Here is a 27162-nt window from a genome sequence, read left to right on the forward strand (position 1 = left end):
TCCCCCCAGCTGTCCATGACCCCAAAAAGGTTGGGGACCGCTGGACTATGTGGTCTTAGAAGCTCATACTCCATATCCCACCTTTGTTGTTGGAAGGATTACAAAATTCAAAATACAAATGTGCTGTTAAGAACACCACTGTGTTAATTATCAGATCAATTTGTGCGAGCTTAGTAAAAGTTCTTCCACAGCTGCTGCAACAGAAAAAGATGCCTAGACCAAATAAAATATATTAACTGACAGCCTTTTAATGTAAACACTTTGACTGTTCATTCATCTTTTTCCCCCTCTTTTCCAGCTCAGAGACATTAGTCAGCTGCTGTATTTTTGGAACCTCTCCACATTGGCATGAAGAAGGCCAGCTAACAAGGGGGGATACGTCTGAAACATCATTTCCCTCTGAAATTTAGATCATGGTGTACACTGGGAGTAAAAAACACTTTTAAAAGAAACTCACTCTTTTTCCAGAACACCTGTGTTTATTGTAAATTTACCTTGGAATTTGAGATGTTAGAAAATATTTTATAAACTTTTTTGCAATAAATATGGCATGAGCCAAGGAGCCTGTTCAAAATGAACATGCGAAGAACCACTTGAATTACTAGTATGAAGAATCACAAAGTGTACTCTGCTCTTCAAATATGACAGTGTGAATAGGCCCCAGCGATGGAGTCACGACACCTGGAAAGTTGGCTGTAAACTTCTGAAGAGTTACTTTTGTCATTTGTGTGTGTTATACTTTACATCTTAACAAACTTTAGTCTTTAGTGCAGGTGTTAGCAGATCTTAATTCTTTACTGGAAGCATGTCCCAGTTCAGCTATGAGTAATGATAGACCTGTTTTGAGACCACGGTTTCCACAGAAATGGTGGCAATAGTGAATGCTATGTAACTTGAGTGATCACAGTAATTCTTACAGATTTTTGTTTCTTTTGGAGGGCCAAAATAGAGGATCGTTTTAAAAATGTAGCCAAGAGAGACTGACATCACTGACAGTGCACAGTTAGGTATCTGCTTGTGATTATCAAGTATCCCACTGTAAAGGAGCAGGTACTGCAAAGAGGGATAGTAACAGGTATCTGAAGTCATGATGTTTCCTTTTGAGCACAGTTATATATTGCACATTTAGTTAGTCTTGACTCCGTCATGATTAATGTGTTCCATTGGGACTTATTCACAATCTGCTTTAGTTAAGTGGGTTTTTAACATTTCAAAGGTTAACATTGGTTTACATTTACCCAATACCCTCCTCCTCAATAAAGTCTCAAATATTTTCTTAACAAGACTTCACAATATAATTGCAGTATGGTTTTACATTTCAATGGGAGTAAGGTATGCCTATGTTTTTGCAAAAAAAAACTATCAAAAAAGGTCAGTATTTTTTATCTGCTCCTTGTCAAGGTATGCAAACTTTTGTAACTTGCATTTAATCTTCTCAACATTCAAGCAAGATTCAACAGGTACATTGACAGGGTGATATGTCAAAATGATGCACAATCCAAAGACTGATATAAAGATGAACTATCCATGTAAATGCAAGGATGCCTTCTGTACACAGATTTATCAGTCTCCTATGGCATTAGGATAACTGTTGCCAGGTTAACAGAAAAATCGTTTCCAAAGCTACCCATAACCAGCAAATATAGTCTGAATTGTGGGCTTCATAATTCCCATGCATGTTATTGCAATCTATAAGTTTTCCCTTTGGCTTTATTTGGCACCAGATTTCTATTTTTAAATAATGTTTTAAAAGCGGAAAAGATGTATAAGTATATTACAATGCAATTCTATATTAAAAATTTCATAATTGTCTATGAAAGTATTAGAAATATTTATAAACAGTTTTCATCACCTACTTTTTTAAAAAATGCCTATCTTCATGATGTAGATTAACAGTAGGTTTGGTTGTGCCACCTTTCATAAGTAACAAGAGGTGATTTTTAAAGGGTCACAAATATTTGGTTTGCACTGCTCTTTCTACTGCAGTCAAAGCAAAACAAACAGTATAGATTCTCCCCATACAGTAGTTTTATCATTTAATAAGTTTAGGAAAAACGTAGGGAAGACAGTAAATCACTGCAGTACAGTTTGCCTCTAGAGACAGAATGCTGCTTTATACTATCCTTTTTATTTAAAAAGTTGGGGGGGGGTTCTCTATAAGAAAAGGTACATAGACCTTGGGAAGGAGACCATGGCACAAAATTATAGTTTCTACTCAGGAAAATGGTGTTGGGCCGCTACATGAACAAGGGTTCACACCTGGATTAAGGTGCACAGAACCAGTACTGCCTGCAAAAGACACCATCCAACTATTAGCCGGTGCTCTTTATTCCTTCTATTTTCAGGAGCACCAACACTGCCCCGTTTTACATCCACGAGTCTGATGTGAGGGACCTGCAGGTTTCTACCTTGTAAGTAAAAGAGGGAAGTCAAGTCTGAACAAATTAGATGACTAGTTTTTACCTGCTCATGAAGAACTGAGAAAATGCAACTGCCTTGTTTTTCACTATGAAATGATATTGTCAGGGAACTGTAGTGCTAGAGGTAATGTATTGCTTTTCACCTTTTTGCTTTAGTTGCTTAATATTTAAGCTTTGCTCCATACTACCTTTTATGTCTGTATACTATGTCACTATGCCTCCTTCGTTTGGTAGACTTGAATAAGGAAAAATGATTCAACTTTTACAGTTTGCTTGAAATTAAATGTTCAAGAATGTTGTGTACCATCTATTCAAATAAAGCCTTTTTTCTGCACTTTTCAACATTATACCAAATAGTCTTTTTGACTTCTCTTCATCTAGTCCTTTTCTAGTAAAATGTCTGTAGCTACCTGGGAATAAACCTCGTTCACACAATGGGGACTTGGAAACAGACTTGCTACAGCACTGACTGACAGGTAAGCTTGCTGTTGTGCTTCAGCAGCTGCTGGCACAAAGAGCAAGGCCTTCAGTGGTGGCACTCAGTATGACAAGTGTACTCTGTGGAGTCACCGCTGCCTATTGAGTTTCCCTTAAAGTGACAATGGTTTCCTTTTACTTCAGCCATTGTTTTGTACTGCAGGATACTGCTCTCTGACTAAGCTACAGTAGCTTTTGGTTCCACCATAATATGGTTATCAGATTGTTCCTTATAAGCCTGTAAGTCTGCTGTTTCATTAGCAACTAAAGGAGGTACTATCAAGAAATGGGCAACTGCTCTTTACCTTGTGGAGAGCAAAGTACAGTGGTGCCTCGCTTAACGAGTGCACCGTTTAACGACGAATCCGCATAGCGACGTGTTTTTTGCGATCGCATTGCAACATTTTGAATGGCTAAATATCACATTGCGATGATCGGTAAGCATTTTGCTTACTGATCTTCGCATTGTGATGTTCTAAAAACAGCTGATTGGCGGTTCCAAAATGGCCGCCGGAAGAAAAAATGGCCGCCCGCTCCATTTTCGCACCCTGCCCTCGCTTACCGGGCAGTGAAAATGGCGGCCGGATGGGGGAATCTTCGCATAGCAGTGAGTTTTCACTCCCTATGGGTTCCCCCCCCCCACATAGCAACGAATCCGATTAGCGACGTTAATCCTGGAATGGATTAACATCGCTATGCGAGGCACCACTGTATTGCGCTTTCCTTCTGTCAGGAGTACCTCCCATAGAAGCCTTATTGAAACTGAGGCTGTGTAGCAATAGTGTATAGATTTAAATAGCTGAAAACGGCACTGGATACATAATTCTCCAAATTGTTCCTGCATCATTGCTTAAATGAAAGAACAGGAACAAGAAAAGCGTAATCAGAATATTTTAGCAGATTTTTTTGTTAAAAATTGCAGTTCAGCTTCTTATAATCAGGCACTCAACCCCTCCAGAAAAGAGAACGCCTAAGTCTTCACCCGTAAGACCTTGATTCATGCGCTGAGAACACATCATAAAACACAAGGCTTGACAGGAGTACTGAAACTAACCATGTTATTTCCTACAACATATAAATTTGAAAAGCATCAGCACGTTTGCTTTGGGGAGTAAAAAGCAACAACATGCAGCCCAGAGAACCAAGGTTTTATTTCACTTCAGATAAGGTTCCCTCTGTAAATGGAGAGCTCAGTCTTTTTGTCTCATTCACACAGAAATTCGCAGTCACCACAAAACACAAAATGGTTGCATTTTGGTTACAGGTATGGGTGCACTTGACTCTTCTATTTTAGCTAGGTGAACTCCTGTCCCCCACAAGAGGGTGCAGAGTGCCCAGATAAAGTGCATATAATTCTACTGTACAGGTTAGATTACTTCCCCCAACAGTCCACACCTGCAAAAGTACCCCACAGGAGAAAATAATGCATAGGACTATGATCAAATCTTTACATTTAGTTAAAGATTTTATGCCTTAAGGTGTTTATTCATCCTGTTGCATTCAGTAAAAACACCCATGCCAAGCATGTTACTGCAAGGAAGGCTTATGTTATCGGTTGTTATTTGGATTTTGAACAAAGTTGATGGAGTAAGAGCCAGTTGATGAATCCTGTTTCACCTGGAAGTTCTCAGTTGAGAGGCCAAAAGGTCGGAGCACCAAGTTTCCAAGATCTTTCAGTTTACCTGCAATATATTTTTTTAAAAAGAGGTTATCTCCCAATAAAAGTACAAGATCCCTGTGACAGAGTATGTTTCCTTCCCACATGGATACTATCAGAATAAATTCATTCAACAATAAAGAAATGTACCCTGATGGTAAAGAGTTGCCACCACGAGAGTAATTATATTTTGACACAACACCCACCTTGTGAAAATAAGCAACCAGGAGCTGAGCACTTACAAAAAGGTTTATAAAAAGAGGCATGCCAGGTAAATTCAAAGGCTTATTTAGCAACCAGGTATCTATGGGCAATCTGCAAGCAGGAGATGTCAGCACCCTATCCTCCCAGAGGAACTGGTATTCACAAAAACATTGTCATGAAGCGGATTCGTCGTTATACGGGGTAATCGTTAAGCAGGGCATGACTGTACTTAGGAGCAATACTTTTTAAAAAATTGTTAAGGAACAATCCCAGTCAAAGATTGTTTTTTTCACCAACAACTATGAAGTAAGTAAAGAATCAAAACCTAACATTGCCAAATAAATCCTGCCTGAAGTCAATGATGAAACTAAGCACTCGGGAGATAAAAGGGCAAAGTGCACTGGATAAGCATACCATACTCCACATAAAGCAAACAACTGAAACTTGTGTGAACTGGAAACAACCCATGCCTGGGACCAAAAGATTAAGAATCACAAGATTCTAAGAATTAGAAGGAATAGCTACAACTAAAGCAACACAGGCACAGATGTTCAAGAAAGCAGCTATCACAAGACTGTGCTACATCATCTTCTTGAAATACCCCTCCACAAGCCAGCCTCTCCCCTACTTGCCCATAAGGATATGGCATTTTTATAGAAGCTAATTAAAAACACTTTACTACCAAATATGGTTTCTTTCCGGACTGTTCCCAACCCACAGTTCCTGTGGAATCCTGTTTGTCATAGAGAAGCCATTGGGGGGGGGGGGTAAGGCATTTTATCAGTGGCAGCAATTTTCAGTAAAGACTCCATTTCCACATCCTAGCACTGCACCGTTCAATATTGTTCAGAACTATTCACTGACGTTTTGGAGTCAATATTACGTTCACAGACAAGCTAGTTGCTTTTAAAGAGCTGTGCCCTCTAAATAGTAAATAGATAAAGCTGGCCTCTATAGTTGACAGGTGATAGAAGAGGGCTGGTGACATTTCTCTTCACTTTGCCTTTTAACCAGAGGAAGCAACCTTTTTGTCCAAAAGGGCTAGATATGGAGGGGGATGAAAGGTCACGGGGCCCATGCCAGGAGTGGCCAGGGCCAGAGCAAAACCTCCTTCTTTCATGCACTCCTCCTATCCAACCTGGCCTGTATGAAAGCTGGTTATTGTGCCATTTTAATTTTTCTATGCAGAACACCATGCCAGAAAGGGTGTGTGTTGAATCATAATTTTTTTTACAGGCAGATAATTTTTCCTATGACTTCCACTCTGCCCATAGAATAGTTTTCTTCCTTAAGCCCAGATAAAAGAAGCTGCTCTAGCTCGCCTTACAGAAGACAATCTTTAAAAAGCAACAAATTGGGAGCACAGCCATGAAAGGTACAGTGGCCAGGAAAAATCAGCACATCTGTCACTTCCCCTATGTACCTAAAGCTTCGGATCAATTTTTTTAGATTTATAAACTGGTTCTTTTGAACTGCAGGAGGTGGCATTTCATGTGCACTGTGGGGCTGAGACGCAGCTTTACATTAAAAACAGATTATGACAGCTGTACAATACACTGTCAGAAGTACGCAGGCAGTCAAAATCAAGTGAGAGACCAAAATTATGCGTGGAAATACGGTAGATCTTCCACACTGGCAGTCTATTGTTTTCAGTAACCAGAGTGGACAGAGATGCAAGAGGTATACTGCTGCACTATGAGTCTTTTCACATTCTGGATGATCTAAACCAGAGGTCGTCAACCCCCGGTCTGCAGCTGCTGCCAGCCCGTGGCCTGAGACAAACCAGGCCATGGAGACAGACCTCCCACCCCACCCCTGCACACACTCCCTTTCCTACAGCTGCTTTGCGCACGCATGCGCACGCCCACGCCTTCATGAATGTGCCCGACTACCTGCGCAAAGGGGTGGGCGGGCGGGCGGACAGGGAGGCAGGCACTCCTCCTGCACATGCACGAAGGGGTGGAGGAGCATGAGCACTCCCTCACCGCTTCGTGAATGCACCTGAGAGCAAGTGCGCATGTGCCCAAGAGCGTGCCCATACGAGTGTGGGGGGGTGCCCTGCCTTCCTCAGAGGCTCAGCCGGTCTGTGGTCCCAAAAAGGTTGGGGAACACTGATTTAACAATGTAATTCACACAAGCACACACTCATAATAACATCCAAGTTTTTTTAAAATGAGAATGCAAGAACACAGTAGCTCCAGTAAATGCTGAACCACACACAAGTTATGTCTGCACACACAAGGCACTTTTCCTAATGTACCAGGGACTGAGTGCATCAACAAGCAACATGTCTGCTGCAGCATTCACAGAGCAATTATCACTCCTTTCAAAGCTGAAGTAAGAACTAGCTGTGCCTACTCCTTTCCCAAGTTTGGGGAGGTAAAGAGAAGGTTTATAATACAAATCTGTTAAGATCAAAACAAATGGATCCCATTAACCTCTTTCAATTGTTACATCCAAGTCACAAAAAACTATAGTTGGTTTTACTCGCTAAACCAAGAAACAAAGATGGTGGGGTGTACCTGATAAACTCCTGCTATAAGAGGAATAGGCAAACAAACCTTCAAGCTTTTGTTTTGTTTATCATGGCATAGCATCTAAACCTGGTGAAGTTGGTGAACTTATTGCTGGGGGACAGGCAAGCCAGAACTACCAGAATCAGATGCCATGGTGACAAAGAACAGCAGTGACACAAAGCAATGAAGGATCAATTCATGGCATGTTTAGCTGTTCCTGCTTGCAGAGACAGTGATTAGGCAACCTGAATGAGCACACTGTCCCATTCAGGAGAAGCCACAATTCTCAACAATTCAGTTTTGGGACTTCTGAATGCACTCTATGACAAAATGGCTCCCATATACCAGTAAACGACTTGGGAGTAATATTGTACAAGTAGTGACACTTATGAAGCCATCATTTCCTGGAAGATAACACCTCTCGTATGCCGAAATGCTAGGATTCCAGAAATCCAGAAAAATGGTCAATTTAAACAAGAATGGAAAGAGTACAATGAATCATTTTTCCTTCTGCAGTGAAGGTTGCATAGGAAAGTATTTGCATTTTATACTGATACATGGAAATTACCACAAGCAAGCTAGATTTAAAAAAGATGCTTACCCAACATCTCTGCCTTGAGTTTTTCATTACGTTCTTCTATTTCTCTTGGCAGTCGCTAAGAAGACAAACAGAGGATTAATTGTGCAAAGATGCCTTTGGCAACAGAGTTTATTTACTCATGATATACTGTGCACATTTCAATGTGCTGCTTGGTAGGAAAAAATCCAGAAGAAACCATCGTTTCCAGAGGTGCAGACAGAGCCACAATCACCGCAAGGGACCTCCTTGTTATCTCAAATGTGAGTCCTATGCATGGCATTCAGAGTGATCTAGCAGTAGCTTTGCTTCATCTAGAGAAATAGAGTACTAGCAGATCTCCCATTCCCAAGACACCATAAGTACACTGTTAGGCACTCAGCGCTACATGTGCCAAGCAGGAGAGAACAATACGTTTCATGGAGCTCTGTGGAAATGGCCTGTAGGAAGCCACAGATTATGCCCATATTTCTCTTTGGATTAAGCCTTCACCGGACAGATCCTGAAGCTGAGGCTCCAATAATTTGGCTATCTCATGAGAAGAGAAGACTCCCTGGAAAAGACCCTGATGTTGGGAAAATGTGGAAGCAAGAGGAGAAGGGGATGACAGAGGATGAGATGGTTGGACAGTCTCACCAAAGCTACCAACATGAATTTGACCAAACTCCAGGAAAAACACAAATAAAAGGCAATCCTTAATTTTGGGGTTTCTGGGTTCTCAAATGAAAATGAAAGCTATGAAAAGGACCACTACAAACTTCTGATTAACAAATCAGACCGTGCATCTTCCAGGAATCCAATTACCACAAGATGGACCCTACGACTGTACTAGAAAAAAATTTTTAGAGCATTTTAACAAACTCATCTTTCACAATTCTCACAAGTTTAACATCACAAGTGAATGTAGCTGTGTGAAAAGAAATAAGATTTTATCAAAAGGTTACAACATGATCATCTACTCTGAGGTTTCTTGAAGTCAACAATCTTTCAAAGTTCATACTGCAGAAATCTATGCTTTTCTTTTGACCTGCTTGCAAGAATCTTCCCACACTTGACCATAAGTGAAGTACTCATTCTAACAAAAGAGGTTTGTTGGGACCTGCTACAAGTCCATCGGCTTCGATAAAACTGGAGTAAAACTGCGACATTGACTTTGCTTTTGTTTAGAAGCACGGAAAGCTATCAGCCTGGCCACTGACATACAAAACATATTTCTTGAAAAGCCCAACATTTTCAATAGATGTCTTTTACTCTTTTTCTGTAAAGCTTACCATACAAGCTTCTCTCGCTTGGCGAATTGATGGATCTTTTTCCAATACATTTTTGTAGTCCTCTAAAGCTTCATCTAACTTTTCTGTTTTTTCATACAGTTCTGCTCTCCTCAGTAGTGCCTTGATATAGTCTGGATTTAATTCCAGGGCTAGAATTAGAAAATAGAATAAAAACAGTACTATGAACCATTTAACTTGAGCATTCCTACCAGTTCCTGTTGAGTTAGCCTTTTCCAAAATACATTTATGTCATGAAATAGTACCAGCACCAGCAACAAAACCCAATGGCCTTGCACTCAAGTAACATCATATTTCAGAGTTTTTAATTTTGGTTTCATTGTAAAGTTAAATAATAAATATATTAAAGAAGTATAAGCAACCAAAATATATTACTGTCAAATTTTGCTACTAAGAGGTATACACTCTTAGTAGCAAAATTTGTAAGCACTAGCTTTAATTTTATTTACTTACAGTAGACACACAAAAGACTGAAGCAATATAAAGTATGACTACTTACAATTAACATAATGTATGATCTAACAGTATGCCTATTTCTTTTGAAAATAACTGAAGCACCAACCAAAAACATGATTTAAAAAAATTATGTGAATCCTCAGTGATGACACCCCCCACTATCTAGGCACTTGATGCAAGACTGATCTCACCCATTGCTGTACAAATCTAAGTAGGTAGGCAGTTGGACAATAGCTTCATAGCAAAGCAACATGTGCTGCTTATATATCACCCCATAGAACTTAAAACACTCTCCTAGGAGGCTTACAATTTTAATTATGCAAGCTACACATTACCCCACCCCACCCAACTGGGTACCTGATTTACTAACCTTGGAGGAGGGAAAGCTGAGTCAACCTTGAGCTGGCTATCCAAGCCCATCAAGATCAAGCTCAGGTTGTAAGAGGAATCCTGACTGCACTACTGCAGTTCAACCACTCTGCCATGAGGCTGCACCTCTCACAGCACAGCTATAGAGGACCAGATCCACCCACTGTATCTCTAAAAAATACAGTACCCTGTGTATTGTGAGTACTGTACCCAAGGTAATATATGAAGATGACAACCAGAACAGGCACTCAGCATAAAGAACATCAGAACAAATAAAAATTACCTTTGCTGCAGTCACTTATAGCAGTTTCTTTCTCATCCTGGAAAAGAGGTTACACAAACATTTAACATCAAGCACTGAAAAGGATTTTGCATTTTCAATTATGCTTAGAAAAACAGAAAGAGCGAGTTCTGGATGTCATAACTGAAAACCACAGGGAAAGACAGCTTGCAAAAAGTAAGCAAAGTGCAATTAGTATTTGCAGGCAAGCTCTCAGAAAAATAAGATACAAGGGGTTTTTTTTGACGGACAGTAACTTCAACTAAACACTGATTTCCCATTTACTGGAAAATAAATGCAAAGCAAGCTAACCTAGACAAAACTTTAGTTAATGCCAAGTAGCCAGAATTGCCAAAGACAACGGCCTAATGTGGGTGTTAATTATCTGGGTAACTTCCACTGGCAAAGAGGGCTCATCCCACCACTGTTGTCTCCCAGACATGGCAAGCAACATATCTAAAAAATAGAGGTTCGCCTTCACATAGAAGCTTCTCTACACAAGCAAGAAATTAGGGTTCTTGCTCAGGTAGAGCCTCCACTTGAGCAGAAACACTCTTCTTTGGACCCAGCACCTTCCATGACAAGAAAGCAACGATGGTGGAGGAACCATGGAGAATTTATCCAGATACAAATTTTGTTATATTTTATATTGTTGTTATATATGTGGGTAGCCGCCTAGAGTGGTCGTTCAACTAGATAGGCAGGGTATAAACGCAATAAATAAATAAATAAATAAATAAATAAATAAATAAATAAATAAATAAATAAATAAATAAATAAATAAATAAATAAATAAATATGGTACTATCCAGGTGTTGCCTAAAACTCTAACATTAACCTCAGTTGCTGGGTTATTAATGTGGGGTCTTCCAATTTCAGCTCGCCTTTGCAACCAAGCCAAAAACAGTAGTCATGAGCCATTCTGTTCTTCCGGCAACCCTCCTTAGTTGCCTAGATTCTAACTTTTTATGTTTTCAGTTCAACGTTTCCTCCACATTCTCCTACAGTGAGCAAACACTGCATTACAACAACATGGAGGCATTTGCAGTTTCAACTACTGTATAAAGCTCAAAACTGAAAGAATAATCTTGGCATTCATCACATTAGTTCTTAACACTTCACTCTTTGTAATGATTGTTACCTGTTTCATTCTTGCTGCAGCTCTATTTGAATATAAAATGGATCTGTCCATCTTATAACAGGCTGGACAAATCTGCAGGGCTTTGGCATATGAATCTTCAGCTTCTTTATAATCTAAAGTTTGAATGAAACATTATGGCAGGAGATGAGGCAACACAAAGAGACACTCTTAGTACCAATTCATTCTTCTCCATTTGTAAGTTCACAGAAAATACAGCACTGAAACAAAAAGCAATGCAGAAAGAAAACAAACACCTACATGGTTTCAATTATCTTTTGTCTACTCTATAAGTAGCAAACTCTACAATTTCTCTATATGCAATCAAACACTAATCCAGAAAACACACACAACACTTAACTTTTGCTGTGGAAAGGAAATTGGATTTATCAGGTATTTTATTTGACACTGTGGCGTCCACCCTCGTGCCCCTTTGCTTGACCTTCAAGCCTCCGAGCACAGGAAGGCAAACACTCTCTTCTTTTAAACTTGCTGCCACCAGGTGATCTCTAAATCACCATTACTTCAGATTCAGGTCCACACTTCAAGTTCTTTTAAATAAAACTTTGGTTTATTGATTAGAGATTCATAAATATCTTCAGTAGCTAATCACACCTAAATTTCCCAAACTACACACTCTATTACTCTCTCCCTTTCTCTCTACACACTGACTCTTACGGTTCTCTAACTGACTCTCCCTGACTGACTCAGGCTCCGCCTCTTATAGCATCTCTCCCAGCTTCGCCTCTAAGCAACATTAATATGCATGAACCATTCCATTACATAATATACATGAACCATAGATCTAATAAATGGTGAACGCTACAGACATCAAACACATATTCCAGGCTTTAATATTCTGAGTCCAACGAAAGGGATAGCATAAGCTTGAGAGACAAAGCTTACAAAATTATGAAACGGAAATTTCTACCCAAGGAACAAGTAACCTACTCTCTAAATAAACAGGATTATTTCAAGTTAGACAGGAGATAACCCTATATCTACCAGGAATACTACTGTCCCTGCAGGAGGGGTAAAGTTTCTTAGTGAGGAAATTGTACTTTTTTTGGGGGGGGGAGAATTGGCCTAAATACAATTCAAGCCTTAAATCCACTGATTTCAGTGGGTTTAAGTACGCCTAACTTTGGCGTGTAGCCACTAAGTTCAGAATGTTCTAATGATAGGATTAATTAGGACTATGAGAAAAGGCGCCTTTCAACTTTTGAACTGTTTGAATACAATTTACTCAACATGAGATATGCACATTTCTCATGCAAGGATATTTGTTATTTAGTATTCTTTGGGTTTATTGTTTTCTGCAAGTACATACATAATTTTGATATGTAAGCTAAAAGGTCAACTGGGTTTACTCCAAAACAACTTATAAAAACGTGTAACATTCATACACACTTCTCCTCTACAATCAGTTGTTTTAATTAAAGTTGACTACACTTTACCACCTTATCTGCTTGCCTCTCACCATGTAGGTAAGAAGGAGATTTTCCAATAAAGATCACAATTAAATGTTTACAAAAGGCCCATAAACGGCTCCATCTATTATAGCTGTAGCTATTTCTAATGAATAACTTTCACAAAGCCTTAACTTATTGTAAGACACCCAGAGACCTCTGGGTAGAGTGGGCGGCATAGTAAACAAACAAACAAACAAACAAACAAACAAACAAACAAACAAACAAACTGTATATAGTATTCCACTCATTTCTTGGTAGAAGCTTTGTATTTTCAAGAGAAACCATTTTTTAAAAAGGGTATCTGAAACACTGTAGTCTTATGGATAAAACGCAAAAATACAGAATCATGCATCTATACTAAACTCTTCTGGTTCTGGATCTCTGCAGAATTATTAAAATACAAAGCTACTGTACTTATAATGGCCCAAAGGCAACTTGTTTCACCGGTCAATTAACCACCAGCTTCAGGGATCTTAGCCATGCTCCCAAGCAAGCACTCCTGCAGCAGCTAAGCATCAAAGAGCTGAGCAGGGGCTGGGACCTTGCACTCCTTTCCTTCTGGTGAACTCAGGAAGCTCAAGGAGTGCCAACTGTCTTCCACTTTGCTACAAAATGTTCTGCCTTTTAAAATGCCTTTCATGCATGATCTGCTTTTTAAAATGGAAAATTATACAATCTGTTGTTTCAAACCATCCTGAAACATAGTTATAAAAACAGATGGCATCATAGAATAAGAAAAATGTTCTGGAACACTTTTCTCCCAAAATTCAAGATACTCCCACTCTAGCAGCCGCCGCCATTTGGAACTGTTAGCAACAAAAACTCTATTACTCACATACATTAGAATAATTCAAAGGGACAAACTGCAGCAGCAAATTGCTGCTAGTTAAAAAACTGACATTTGTATTTCTTGTTGCATGTCAAGTCCTATGGCTGGTATGTAATAAGAAATATAAGCCCCAACTTCTGAACTAATGGCAATTTTCCACTGTTATTTATGACATCTAATGGAGGCATACTCTAGTAATAGGAACCTGGCCAGCAATACCAGGTGTTCAAAAGCACATCCTAGCTTCTTTTCTAAGGCAACAGTGTTAGCTAAAGGATGATATAATGTGCCTCTAAATTAGACAGAAAGTGTTAGCAGTGTTGACACAGTTTTGGAATACTGGTAAGGAAATGCCTGTGATCCAACAGGAGCATCCCAGGACATTCAAAAAGAGAGGAATAGGGGAGAACAAAGGACTCCACAATTATGCTCCTGATAGCAACAAAGAAATCTGTCCTAAAACAGTGCGTGGTCTGCAGACAGAAGCTGTTACAGTGGTGCCTCGCTTAGCGATTGCTTCATTTAACAAAGAATTCACTTAACGATGTATTTCTTGGAGGAATTTTCCTCATCGTTTAACGATGTTCTCTATGGGGGATTTTCACTTAACGATGTCCGTTTTCGCTCATTTTTAAGTGTCCTTTTAAGACACTTAAAAATGAGCGAAAACGGAAATTGGAAAGCCATTCAAAAGCATTGCAGCGGCTGCAATGCTTTTGAATGGCTTTCCGTTGGGGGAAACATTGTTTCACTTAGCGATGTTTCCTATGGCGATTTTCGCTTAAGGACGGTAATCCGTTCCCATTGGAACGGATTAACCGGTTTTCAATGCATTCCTATGGGAAATGGTGTTTCGCTTAACGATGTTTTCCCATAGCGATGGGTTTTTTGGAACCAATTAACATCGTTAAGCGAGGCACCACTGTACGTGCTACTGCCTGTTTGTTTTTAACTGCTTGCACATCTACTGTCGTGCCTCGCTTTACGATTGCCCCGCAATTACGATGAAACCGCATTATGACGATCTTTTTGCGATCGCAATTGTGATCGCAAAATGATGGTCTAAATGGGGTTTTTTCGCCTTGTGATGATCAGTTCCCTGCTTCGGGAACCGATTCTTCGCAAAAAACGACAATTTTAAAACAGCTGATCGGCGGTTTCAAAATGGCTGCCAGGTAAACAAAATGGCTCCCTGCTGTTTTCTGGGATGGATTCCTCACAAGACAGGCAGCGAAAACGGCTGCCTCTAGAGGGTCTTCGCTGGATGGTGAGTTTTGGCCCCATTGGAATGCATTGAAGGGGTTTCAATGCGTTTCAATGGTTCCCCCCCCCCTTTACAATGTTTTCGCTTAAAAGCAATTTTCCTGGAACGGATTAGCGCCGTTAAAGGAGGCACCACTGTACATCTAGGTCAAGAGAAACTGAGATATAGCTAGGGATTCATTTATGCACTTACAACTGGTAAGTATATCATTTAAACTGGCACTCACAGGATTAGGGATCGTTCTCCTCTACAGCCTGGAGAAAAAAAATGAGTGCTCTCTCTACTGTGCCTTGGTGATCCTTGGGGAGCGAACTGAACTTCTCTCCATTTTCTGACTGTTTATCAGCTTCAGCAGAACAGGCACAAGTCTCCATTGCAGTTCAGAGCTGAGAAAGACAGCAGGGACCCCCTCCTCGGTTATACTGGGCCCTGAGCATGGTGTGATGTCAAAGTTACTGCCCTTTCCACTGTGGGATGAACATGGTCATGGCAAGCATAGAGTGTGTGTGGCCAGATGCAAAGTTTGGCCAAAAATGTACAGAACTCTGCTAAAAGGAACCTTTATGTACTCAAAAAAGCACCATCCTCATATAAGAAGGATATTTGCAAGCTGAAGAAAATCTGAAGATTTGAATAAGTATTAAGAATCTTTTTTGGGGGAAAATCCTATAGAGGGGATATAACAAGGAGTAAGTATTCGCGGTGAGCATGGGATGCTGACATGATCAGAAGTGGAAAGAAAATGAACTCTCCTGGAAAAGGGCAAAAGCAGAACATTTTGAGCCATGAACAGGAGCAGTCCATGCTGCTATGTTTCCTTGAAGATTTCATGTTTTTTCCTTATTTGTACTTTGCTACTCTGGGCTACCAGATTACCCTCTACCGCTGTGTCACTAATCCTACCCTCACTTTCAGCCTGGCAGCTAACCAGAACAAAAGCAGTCAGAGAATTTTTAAAAACTCCTTCTGTGTCAGTTCCATCTTTTGCACTTGCCTTCCTCTAGGCTTCTTTAGCATACTCCTACTTCAATCCTTAGCCCAGTCCTTTTCTTTTAGAGAAAAATATATATTCCCTTGAGCCTACACATTAATTTCCCTCCTACAACTAATTAAAGAAAAAAAGATGCAAAGAACCTTCATGGAGCTGCTACATGCCAGAAAAAAAAAATCTCAAAGCCATGTGATTTGTAGAAGAAAAACTTATGTTCAGCAATCCTGGTCATAAAAACAAATTTTACTGGGCAACAAGACAAATAGTCCTGCATTGTTGCAGAGAGCACTCAAATTGGTAATAGTGATGTGAACAGAAAAGTATTTTAATCATGAAAAACTGCTGTGAGAGATTTTAAAAATGAGGACTGGATTTGGAGGAAAGAGAATTTATATCCTCTAATTACAAACATACTGTGTACTTGCTGAGGACATGGGCCACCACTGTTGCTAGATTCAATAATCTCTAATGAGTGACCATGCTAACTGAGAATGATGGGAGCTGTAGTCCACCAGCTCTTGTGGATTTAAAGTGGCAACAACTCTGTAACAAACTGAATTTGTCTTTAGGTAGATGGTAAAGCAGATGAGGACTATGCATCACTCATACCTGATCAAAGAGTGTATTGCACAAAACAGTTTGCTTACCTCCTTTCTTGAACAGTTCATTTCCCTCTTCTTTCAATTTTATACTCTCATTTCTTCTCTTCTGCAATATACATAACACCATGTTAAGAAACAATATTTACCTAAAAGCAGAAGAGTAAACAAAGTAGAATAGTTACAGTTTAATATTAACAAAGTTGGAAATTACATTTAACTCTAATCTGTAATACTGTGATAACTACTAAAAAGCTTTTATATTTTTAATATATTGTCTCCCAGATTTGCAGATACTTCAATGTTTTTGATTTCTGAAAGGAAGCCAAGCTCCAAAATTTGGATGAAGTCTCACTCCCCTCCCACCACACAAGAAAAAAAAAATCACACACAAAAATAAAAAAAAACATCAAGTATTGGAGACTTTCCTTAATGTTACCTGTAAACAATGTAAACAAACCACAACAGCACATTCAGTTTCCTTAGTTTAGAAAGAAAAGAATCAAATTCTTAAGATACTGTCATACCAAATTCTTTATGAATGTGTAGCTGGTTTGCTGGCAACATGAGACAAATCACTTTGCATCTCACAGATATGGCTATATACGTAGGCTATCATATAGCAATTTGTTCTAATCAACAATGAAAAGTGATTTCAACTTTGTTTTGCAACTCATGGCAAAGCCCACAAGAATTATTCATTTACCAGAGACAGCATAAGAAACCTTCAACATTAAAGGAAGTAAGAACATAATTTTAAAGTCATAGTGTTTACATTCATCCACATGTTTTTCAACAGTCTTTGATCTTTGGATAAGATAACAAGCAACATCTGTGGAAAAATAAGCTTTCCAGAAATACATCGCTTCACAAATACTTTTACACCCTCAAGTTTTGTTTAAGATTTCCCACCGTGGGCTACCCCATGAAGTTGTAACTTAGCAAATGTGCTGATGCATGGCCTGCTAAGAAGAAAATACCCAAACATAATCAATTACTTTATTCTGAAGCCTAAATTCTCCACCCCTGCTTCCCTTGTCCTCCTGCTCCTCTACCCTCTTTTCATCAGCCTCAAGTTCTTCTTAGTTTGGCATCCCCTCTACTCCCTTGCATATCCCAGACCCCTTGAGAGTCCTTTTAGTCTCACATCCATTGCAGCCAAGCTTGCCACCTTCTTCAATACTGCCCCCAATCTGCCTCCTAGCTCAGGGCCAACATATGACATCATAAAGGCTTAACCTACAACATGAAGGCTTGCAAGACAACACATACTCATTTAACTTAAACAATGAATACATACGTATAAACAATTAAAGAGACATTCTTTTTTACATGTCTACATGTTCACTGTTTTAACATTAGCACCACTGATAACTCAACACCTAAAGTAACTCAAAATTAACTTTGCTACCAAACTACAGATAGAAGCCGTCTGTAGGATCAGCTTCATCTCAGCCTTAAGACCTTTTATTTTATTTATTGATTGATTGATTTAATTTATATGCCGCCCACTCTACCCAAAGGTCTCTTTTAGCAAGAGGTTTCATAGACTTTAATCACAGGAAAATGCTATCAGAAGTACTGTAGTGTATTTTCACATGATTATACAAAGCAAATATATACTTTCCTTTGCTTATTTAAATATTTATGGGGCAAGAGTTCAGCTTAAATGCAAAACATCTTTCACTTATACATGTGAGAGGAAGATGTGTTACGTACTGTTGCACATCTTCCTCTCATAGGAATGTGGAGGAAGAAAGGAATGGCTAAATATGCACAATCTGATTTGCATCTGCAAGTAAGAATCCCAGAAGTTCCAATTGTTCCCACTGCATTTTAAGATATCTTCACAAGCAGTTATTCTAGCCTCAGAATTCTTTTCTACTCACAGAGGGCCATTTAAACCTGCCTGACCAACATACTGTCACTTTTGTTCAATGTGGGAAGCTTTTAAAAATGCATTTCATATTCATTTTAGTTTAGAGGAATAATCTTGGCCTGACTGAATGCTGCTTGCAAAGGCCAAAAAGAAAGTCTAGAAAGCTTGTGCCAAAAAAGCAGATGGCCACTATAAGCAACTATATGAGCACTGCTTTCATTGGGAATAAGCCACAGCTTGGAACATTAGCATTATTAACACCATTGTGTTGATGTTAAATTATTAAAGAGAATTGGGCAAGGTTAAGCCATTTAGAAAGGATATAAAATTAAATTGTTATATTGTTAATAAAACCCATTAATTATTACATTTTAAAAATCCATAAATGTCCAAAGAACCACCCCAAGTACTTCTAATATTAATGGAATCAAATAGAAAAATGTGAAAAATTAATCATTATTCAAATGGTTAACACCGTAGATAATTCTAAAATGACGAATTTGGGAAAATGGCAATAAGCCACAGCTTATTAGTATTTAACAAATTATTATCAAACTCTGGAATAATTCTATTGCAAGAATTTTCCCAGCAACCACTGCAGAATGTGTCTTAAATTTAAATTTTATTCAAATTAGGCTTTGAAATTAAAAGGGCCAATGTGTAAGTGATTAAAACTGTACGAGTCCAGTGAATTTATTACAAGCACAGGGTGCTTGCAACTGTCTGGACCTTGTCCACTGACCATTTCTGATTTAGAGATGCATCAACAAATGGAATGGAAAAATCAGATGGCAACCTGAAGCAGAACAAGACAGCAGTAAGGAAAAAACACAATGCTTTACTAATATAGATTACTCTTAATGCTTAAAATGTGAACAAATAATGACCCTATATATTTCTTTATGTACAAAGTATGACAGTCTCAGTTTAGTCATTTTAGCATCTACTGAGAGTTCAGCCATAGCATGACCTGGATGTGATCCATTTATTTGTCTTCCTTGTGGTGCATGGAATCCGTAAAGCTCTTTTCCAACACCACATTTCAATGATTTTCCCCCATCACCTTTCTTTACCATTCAGCTTTCACATCTGTACACAGTAATCAGGAATGCCACATGGATTATCTTGGCATTAGTCATAAACACATTCTAACTGTTAAGGATATTTTCAAAGTCCTTCAAGTCTCAGTGTCTTGATTGCAGTCCCTATTTTGCTAACTGAAACAAGGTATATAAAAATCTTTGTTGTTGTCAAGTGCTATCAACTCGCTTTTTATACAGCAAAAAGAGAGTTTGAGATATGCAAGATGTTCAAGGATTGTATTACTACTGCCAGCCCAGTAAGTTTCCATGGTTAAAGCAGAGATTTGAATCCAGATCTTCTGAGTTATACTCCAAAACTCTGTCTACTACACCACAACAGCTTTCAAAAATTGGCAATTTTATTTCTTGATTGCCAATATTAAAATGACGCAATTATTCTACAGCTGTTAATCTCCAATCCTATTTTTGTATTTCTTTAACTTTCAGCATAAGACATTTCAAGCCACTGCTTCTTTTCTGCCATTAATATAGTGTCATCTGGGTATCTTAAATTAATGTGTCTTCTACCAATTTTCACTCTTCCATCTGAATCTAATCTAGCTTTTCATACATGTCTTCAAATAAGATGAATGAATTAATGACAGAAAATACACCCTTTTTCTGAGGCCTTTGCCCACTGGAAACTATTCTGTTTCTCCGTATTCTTGCTAATACTTATCTCTTGCCCTGGGTATAAATTACGTATCAAGACAGTGGCCACTATCCTGTTGCTTAGCATATTAAATCACAGTAGAGGAGACCTACTGAATCAATGGTGACTGGATTCCTCCATAAGTGCCACTGATTCAAATTGACTTACTCTAACAATGACTTAATTTAGCATAGTAAATTATAGTTAAAGTAGGCCTATTTGAATGAATGGAACTTATAGAAGAGCTGACTCACCAAATCCCCACTGATTCTATGGACTTACTCTACTGTAATTGACTATGCTGACATAATTTTGACCACTGAATATCATGGGACACTCATTTTCTTTTAGAATTATCCATAACTTTCATCATTCACAGAGTGAAGCCTTTACTATGACTTGTAAAGCATTTTGTTTTCTTCTGAATTTCTCTGGTACATTCAAGTATCTACTAAATACTTGCATTATGATCTCTAATTTCTCTTCCTTTATAAAATCAAGCATTTCTTGCTTCATATGCAGTGAAAGTCTTTGTTGTACAATCCTGAGCACTGCTTTCCGTGTACAGAAAATTAATGTGATGATCTTTTAGTTACTGGAACTGTTGTTGTCATTTTGCAGCAACTGCCACTTTTAGACCTTTTTATACCTTACATCATACTCCTATGTAAAGTGACTAAGATGTGTGACTACTCCCAAGTCTCACCACAGGGGAATTCCTAAATGAATTATGCAAACATGTTCTTTGCCACTGTAACTCCCTGGGAATCTAGGAGTTTCACAGGATCAAGAAGGACTCTCAGGTAACAGGCTTGATTCTTCAGGTAAGTACAACTTCTTCCAAGAAAAGGCAAATCCAAAACTAGGCTTTCTACTGACCATCAGTTCCTTTGTCTTATAAGATTTTTCACTCTTCTGTACCCATGATCAAACCTAGGAAATGTTCAGGATCATTGAACACTTTTTCAGTGTAGGTTGATAAAAAGCAACAGAGTGTTCTTTAGGCAGTAAAGACTACCTTTGCTGTCACCATGGCCTCTTATTATACAACATCTTCAGAGTTCCATGGTCCTAGAATTATTGCATTTTTTCAAATCTATTTAGATTTGGAATGTATATGACCCATAGACTGGAAATGTATATGAACATTTCCAGTCCAGGGGCCATAGAGTATTCTTGTTAGAACTTAAACAGATTCAGGCCATCTAGCTAAACAACAATGCAAGGAAAAGTGAAATGGTTTGATCCAATGGCTTTTAGTCTGGATGATCTGAGCAAGCTGTTTTGGAGGTCATTAATTCACAGGATCACCACAAGTCAGAAGTGACCTGAAGCAAATAACAATGATTTCCTTAACCATATCACAAACCACATCTTCTCCAAATCTCTTCGATAAAACAGAGAAAGATTTTTAAATACTAACATATTCCAATAGGCACTCAAATACTATTCCTAGATAAACTCTTTTAGCATGTGACTTAATAGGCTTAGCGGGATTTATTTCAAAATATGCAGAACAGGCTACAATCCTACAATTACTTCTGAAATCTGTAAGACTTTCTTTCCAAGGGAACATGTGCAGGATCAAACTACAATAGTTTTTTAACAACCCTATATACAAAGCATGTTCACTTGAAATGCATTTCACTTAAATCAATAGGCCTTACCTTAAATAAAATGTGATTTGGACTAGAAAGGCATTTAATATCATGTTCAAAACATATATTTGTAGTTTTAATTAAGCATACCTGCTTTTCTTCTTCTGACATATCTTTCTCAAGTTCTAGCAAATATTTTTCATCTGGCTCTGTTTGATTCTCTGAAGTATCAGCTTCTCCACTGTGATTAACTTCTACTGCCTCTGATGCAAAAGAGTCACTACAGTCATGGAAGAGGTCTTCATCTTCTCTAGCTGCTGTATCAGGACTTACTCCTTCTTCATCAAGTTTGGGGACATGTGCATTATGGCAGTTGATTTGGGAAGTGTTTTGCTGTTCTGAGAGTTTCAAATTTTCAACCAATTTTTCAGGAAAAACATTATCTTCAGACTCCATATTGAGCCCACAGAGTGACAGCCTCTATGAATCAAAGAAATACAAATTACAAACAGCAACAGATACCATAAAAAGAACGTTAAAGGCTCACATTCTTAAACACCTACAGATTGATCCGTCTGTCTGATCATGTTTCCTCTGCTCTGCCACCTCTCCTTGGACCCATCTTTGAAATACTTAAGGAATACTTCATTATTCTCCAAACAGTATTCTATGAAATAGGTTGGAGTATAAAATCATGTTTGGTACAAGCTTCTTTCCCCACAATAAGAGAAACATGATTATGTTGTTACCAGTTTTGCCCACCACTATGAACACAGATCAAAATGGCTAAGCTGAAGAACTAGTGATACAGAACTCCAACCAGCTTAATACCTATTGCACCCTTACAGTTCAAATTCATATTAACTCAAATTGTATGCATGCCTTACAATGGAAATCATTGCTCTCTTCCATAAAGACAGTATACTAAAAAAAGGCAGCTTTATGTTGCACAGTCTTTCCAGCTTAGAAAGTAGAAGAAATGGCATGTGCTTCCACAAGCAGATGAAAACCTTTTTCTTCAGGCAAGCTTTTCCAGACTGAATGGCTGCCTGAGTGGGGTTTTTTAACTGGATCGTAGTACTGCACTGAATGCGTTTTGGTATTGTTTATGTTTTTGGTATTGTATTCACTGATGCTTTTAACATCGCATACCTCTTGTTACTAACTTAAACACTGCCTTTTAATTGTTGTAAGCCATATAAGGAGAAAGGTGGAGTAAAAATATTTTAACTAAATCACCAGATAAACTAAACCCATCTCCTAGGACACAAGAATCAAAAGCTATAAAAACAAAATCAATAGAAAACACAAAGCACACTGCCTTACCAGCCGCTCTACACAAGCCCACTAAAAGTGCCCAGTGTGTGCCCATGGAGCAGCGCAGAGCTCCTCGTGGTTCTTTTTATCCCCTCCCCCGCCCTACCAGAATCCCTCACTCAAAAAAAAAAATGTTATCCCCAAAAAAATCTTTGAATTGGTGCTCCGGGAATCTTCCAGAGATCCATATGTCTACTTGCAGTTTTCAAGAATTGATATCAACTGACTAGTATTTTCATATTTTCGTGGGGGTGTTTCCCCCCCCCCATTTTTAAAAGTATGTGCAGCCCCAGAAGATCCAAGGGGCAGAAAAGTGAATCCTAACACCATCAAAGTTGCTCATTCCTACATTAGGCATGCATGTTGTTGTTGTTTAGTCGTGTCTGACTCTACATGACCCCATGGACCAGAGCATGCCAGGCCCTCATGTCCTCCACTACCTCCGAGAGTTGGGTCAAATTCATATTGGTAGCTTCAGTGACACTGTCCAATCCATCTCGTCCTCTGTCGTCCCCTTCTCTTCTTGCCTTCACACTTTCCCAACATTAAGGTCTTTTCCAGGGAGTCTTCTCTTCTCATCAGATGGCCAAAGTATTGGAGCCTCAGCTTCAGGATCTCTCCTTCCAGTGAGCACTCGGGGTTGATTTCCTTCAGAATGGATAGGTTTGTTCTCTTTCAAGTCCAGGGGACTCTCAAGAGTCTCCTCCAGCACCACAATTCAAAAGCATCAATTCTTTGGCGGTCAGCTTTCTTTATGGTCCAGCTCTCGATTCCATACATCACTACTGGAAAAACCATAGTTTAACTATGCGGACCTTTGTCGTTAAGGTGATGTCTCTTCTTTTTAAGATGCTGTCTAGGTCTGTCATCGCTTTCCTCCCAAGAAGCAGGCGTCTTTTAATTCCATGGCAGCTGTCCCCATCTGCAGTGATCATGGAGCCCAAGAAAGTCAAATCTGTCACTGCCTCCAGACCTTCCCCTTCTATTTGCCAGGGGGTGATGGGGCCAGTGGCCATGATCTTAGTTTTTTTGATGCTGAGCTTCAGACTTTTTTTTTTTTGCGCTTTCCTCTTTCACCCTCATTAAGAGGTTCTTTAATTCCTCCTTCTTTTCTGCCATCAGAGTGGTATTGTTTGCATATCTGAGGTTGTTGATATTTTTTCCAGCAATCTTAATTCTGGCTTGAGATTCCTCCATTCCAGCCTTTCGCATGATGTATTCTGCATATAAGTTAAATAAGCTGGGGGACAATATACAGTACAGCCTTGTCATACTCCTTTCCCAATTTTGAAAAAATCAGTTGTTCCATGTCCAGTTCTAACTGTTGCTTCCTGTCCCACATATAGATTTCTCGGGGGATAGATAAGGTGGTCAGGGACTCCCATTTCTTTAAGATCTTGCCATAGTTTGTTGTGGTCCACATAGACAAAGGCTTTTGCGTAGCCAATTATGCAGAAATAGATGTTTTTCTGGAACTATCTAGCTTTCTCCATAATCCAATGCATGTTAGCAATTTGGTCTCTAGTTCCTCTGCCCCTTCGAAATCCAGCTTGTACTTCTGGGTGTTCTCGGTCCAAATAGTGCTGAAGCTTGCCTTGTAGGATTTTGAGCATAACCTTGCTAGCGTGTGAAATGAGTGCAATTGTACAGTAGTTGGAGCATTCTTTGGCACTGCCCTTTTTTGGATTGGGACTTTTCGAATCCTCTGGCCACTGCTGAGTCTTCCAAACTTGTATACGGAGTGTAGCACTTTAACAGCGTCATCTTTTAAGATTTTAAATAGTTCAACTGGAATGCCATCACCTCCAGCGGCCTTGTTGTTAGCCATGCTTTCTAAGACCTACTTGACTTCACTCTCCACTATGTCTGGCTTAAGGTCAGCAGCCACAGTATCTGGGTTGTCCAGGACATCCAGATCTTTCTGGTATAATTCTTCTGTGTATTCCTGCCACCTCCTCTTGATGTCTTCTGCTTCTGTGAGGTACCTACCATTTTTGTCCTTTATCATGTCCATATTTGCACAAAGGTTTCCTTTAATATCTCCAATTTCCTTGAACAGATCTCTTCATATTATTCTCCTCCATTTCTTTGCACTGTTCATTTAAGAAGGCCCTTTGTCTCTCCTTGCTATTCTTAGAAGTCTGCATTCCATTTTCTGTAACTCTTCCTATCTCCCTTGCATTTTGTTTCCCTTCTCTTCTCTGCTATTTCTATAGGCCTCGTTGGACAGCCACGTTGCTTTCTTGAATTTCCTTTTCTTTGGGATGGTTTTTGTTGCTGCCTCCTGTACAATGTTACGAGCCTCCATCCATAGTTCTTCAAGTCAGGCACTCTGTCCACCAAATCTAGTTCCTTAAATCTGTTCTTCACTTCCATAGACTATTTATAAGGGATTTGGTTTACATTATACCTGAGTAGCCCAGTGTTTTTTCCTACTTTCTTCAGTTTAAGTTTGAATTTTGCTATAAGAAGCTGATGATCAGAGCCACAATCAGCTCCAGGTCTTGTTTTTGCTGATTGTGAGCTTCTCCATCTTTGGCTGCAGAGAACATGAACAATCTGATTTCGGTATTGCCCATCTGGTGATGTCCATGCGTAGAGTTGCCTCTTGTGTTGTTGGAAAAGAGTGTTTGTGATGACCAGCTTGTTCTCTTGACAAAACTCTATTAACCTTTGCCCTGCCTCATTTTGAACTCCAAGGCCAAACTTACCTGTTGTTCCTTATATCTCTTGACTCCCTAGTTTAGCATTCCAGTCCCCTATAATGACAAGAAGATCTTTCTTTGGTGTCAGTTCTAGAAGGTGTTGTAAGTCTTCAGAGAATTGGTCCATTTCAGCCTCTTAAGCATCAGTGGTTGGTGCATCAACTTGGATTACTGTGATGTTGAAAGGTCTGCCTTGGATTCATACTGAAATCATTCTACCATTTTTGAGATTGTCTCCCAGTACAGTTTTTCCCACTCTTTCATTGACTATGAGGGCTACTCCATTTCTTCTACGGGATTCTTGGCCACAATAGTAGATATGATAATCGACTGAATTGAATTTGCCCATTCCCGTACATTTTAGTTCACTGACACCCAGGATGTCAAGGTTTATTCTTGCCATCTCTTGTTTGATCACATCCAGCTTACCAAGGTTCACAGAGCTTACATTCCAGGTTCCTATGCAGTATTTTTCTTTGCAGTATCGGACTTGCCTTTCACTTCCAGGCGCGTCCACAGATGAACATCCTTTCGTCTTTGGCCCAACCACTTCATTAGCTCTGGAGCTACTTCTACTTGTTCTCCACTCTTCCTCAGTAGCATATTGGATGCCTTCCGACCTGAGAGGCTCATCTTCTGGCATCATATCTTTTAGCCTTTTGTTTCTGTTCATGGGGTTTTCCTGGCAGATACTGGAGTGGCTTGCCAGTTCCTGCTCCAGGTGGATCACATTTAGTCAGAATTCTCCACTATGACCTGTCCGTCTTGGGTGTCCCTGCACGGCATAGCCCATAGCTTCTCTGAGTTACTCAAGCCCCTTCGCCACGACAAGGCAGCAATCTGTGAAGGGGAGGCATGCATGCATACATACATAGCTGGCTACTACAGCAAAAACAATGTGACGCCTTAAACAATAACAAGTTTAATTTGGCTTTAGCTTTTAGGGACAGTGGCAGTTGATCAGATCTAGAAGAACTACAGAGCACTTCAGCACTATACCTGATGAAGTCAGATGCTGTACATGGAAACTTAGCACAAAATAAAAGTTCCTGTTTTTTAAGGTATCACAAAACCTCTTGCTTTTTAAATGCACTAAATACCCCTGGAACCGAAACTAGAGGCCATTATTACTGTTCACAGAAAGGAGATTATAAAGAATCTTCTCCCTTGACAATCCTCCCGCCTTTCCACAACACCTCCCTCCTCCTATACGTTAGCAAGGAACATACCGAGTGCGTCCGTGAGTCCAATTCCTCAACTCAGCTCCCTCCCGACCACCGCTCGCTTTCTCGGGCAAACAGGCCCACACCAAAAACCACAACTCACTCTCCGCCCCTACTCTACTTTACCCCAACAACTTCCGGTCGCTGTGTCGTCCGCTGATACGTTGC

General features: G+C 39.4%; 2 protein-coding genes across 3 annotated transcripts in view; one reads left to right on the forward strand and one right to left on the reverse strand.

Moving 5' to 3' along the window:
* The window catches only part of PWWP2A (PWWP domain containing 2A), a 29015-nt gene extending 26241 nt beyond the window's left edge, over positions 1–2774 (forward strand). For both annotated transcript variants that reach the window (XM_020809296.3, XM_020809297.3), the window contains exon 3: positions 299–2774. Coding sequence is in view for 1 of the 2 variants with exons in the window: in XM_020809297.3 (XP_020664956.3) it covers positions 299–312 (14 nt within the window). In the remaining variant the exon portion in view is untranslated. The remainder of the gene's footprint in view (positions 1–298) is intronic.
* A 1254-nt stretch (positions 2775–4028) lies between these two features.
* On the reverse strand, positions 4029–27162 carry TTC1 (tetratricopeptide repeat domain 1). The gene is made up of 8 exons (XM_020809286.3): positions 27001–27162; positions 21900–22229; positions 16587–16647; positions 11387–11499; positions 10249–10285; positions 9123–9271; positions 7876–7930; positions 4029–4579 (listed from the first exon to the last, which is right to left on the reverse strand). Exons 2-8 carry the CDS (start codon positions 22203–22205, stop codon positions 4446–4448), a joined length of 855 nt encoding a protein of 284 aa, XP_020664945.3. The 5' UTR covers positions 22206–22229; positions 27001–27162; the 3' UTR covers positions 4029–4445.

This window comes from Pogona vitticeps, chromosome 2 (genome assembly GCF_051106095.1).
Source record: "Pogona vitticeps strain Pit_001003342236 chromosome 2, PviZW2.1, whole genome shotgun sequence".
Classification (NCBI taxonomy): Eukaryota; Metazoa; Chordata; class Lepidosauria; order Squamata; family Agamidae; genus Pogona; species Pogona vitticeps.

What these genes read in the sequence shown, in the direction of transcription:
- TTC1 (XM_020809286.3), bottom strand. Translation starts at nt 22,205, where the DNA reads ATGGAGTCTGAAGATAATGTTTTTCCTGAAAAATTGGTTGAAAATTTG. An exon ending in TGAACTGTTCAAGAAAGGAG is followed by an intron (nt 11,500 to 16,586) that starts GTAAGCAAACTG and finishes TTCAAACTTTAG; the next exon opens with ATTATAAAGAAGCTGAAGAT. An exon ending in TATAAGTGACTGCAGCAAAG is followed by an intron (nt 9,272 to 10,248) that starts GTAATTTTTATT and finishes TTCTAATTCTAG; the next exon opens with CCCTGGAATTAAATCCAGAC.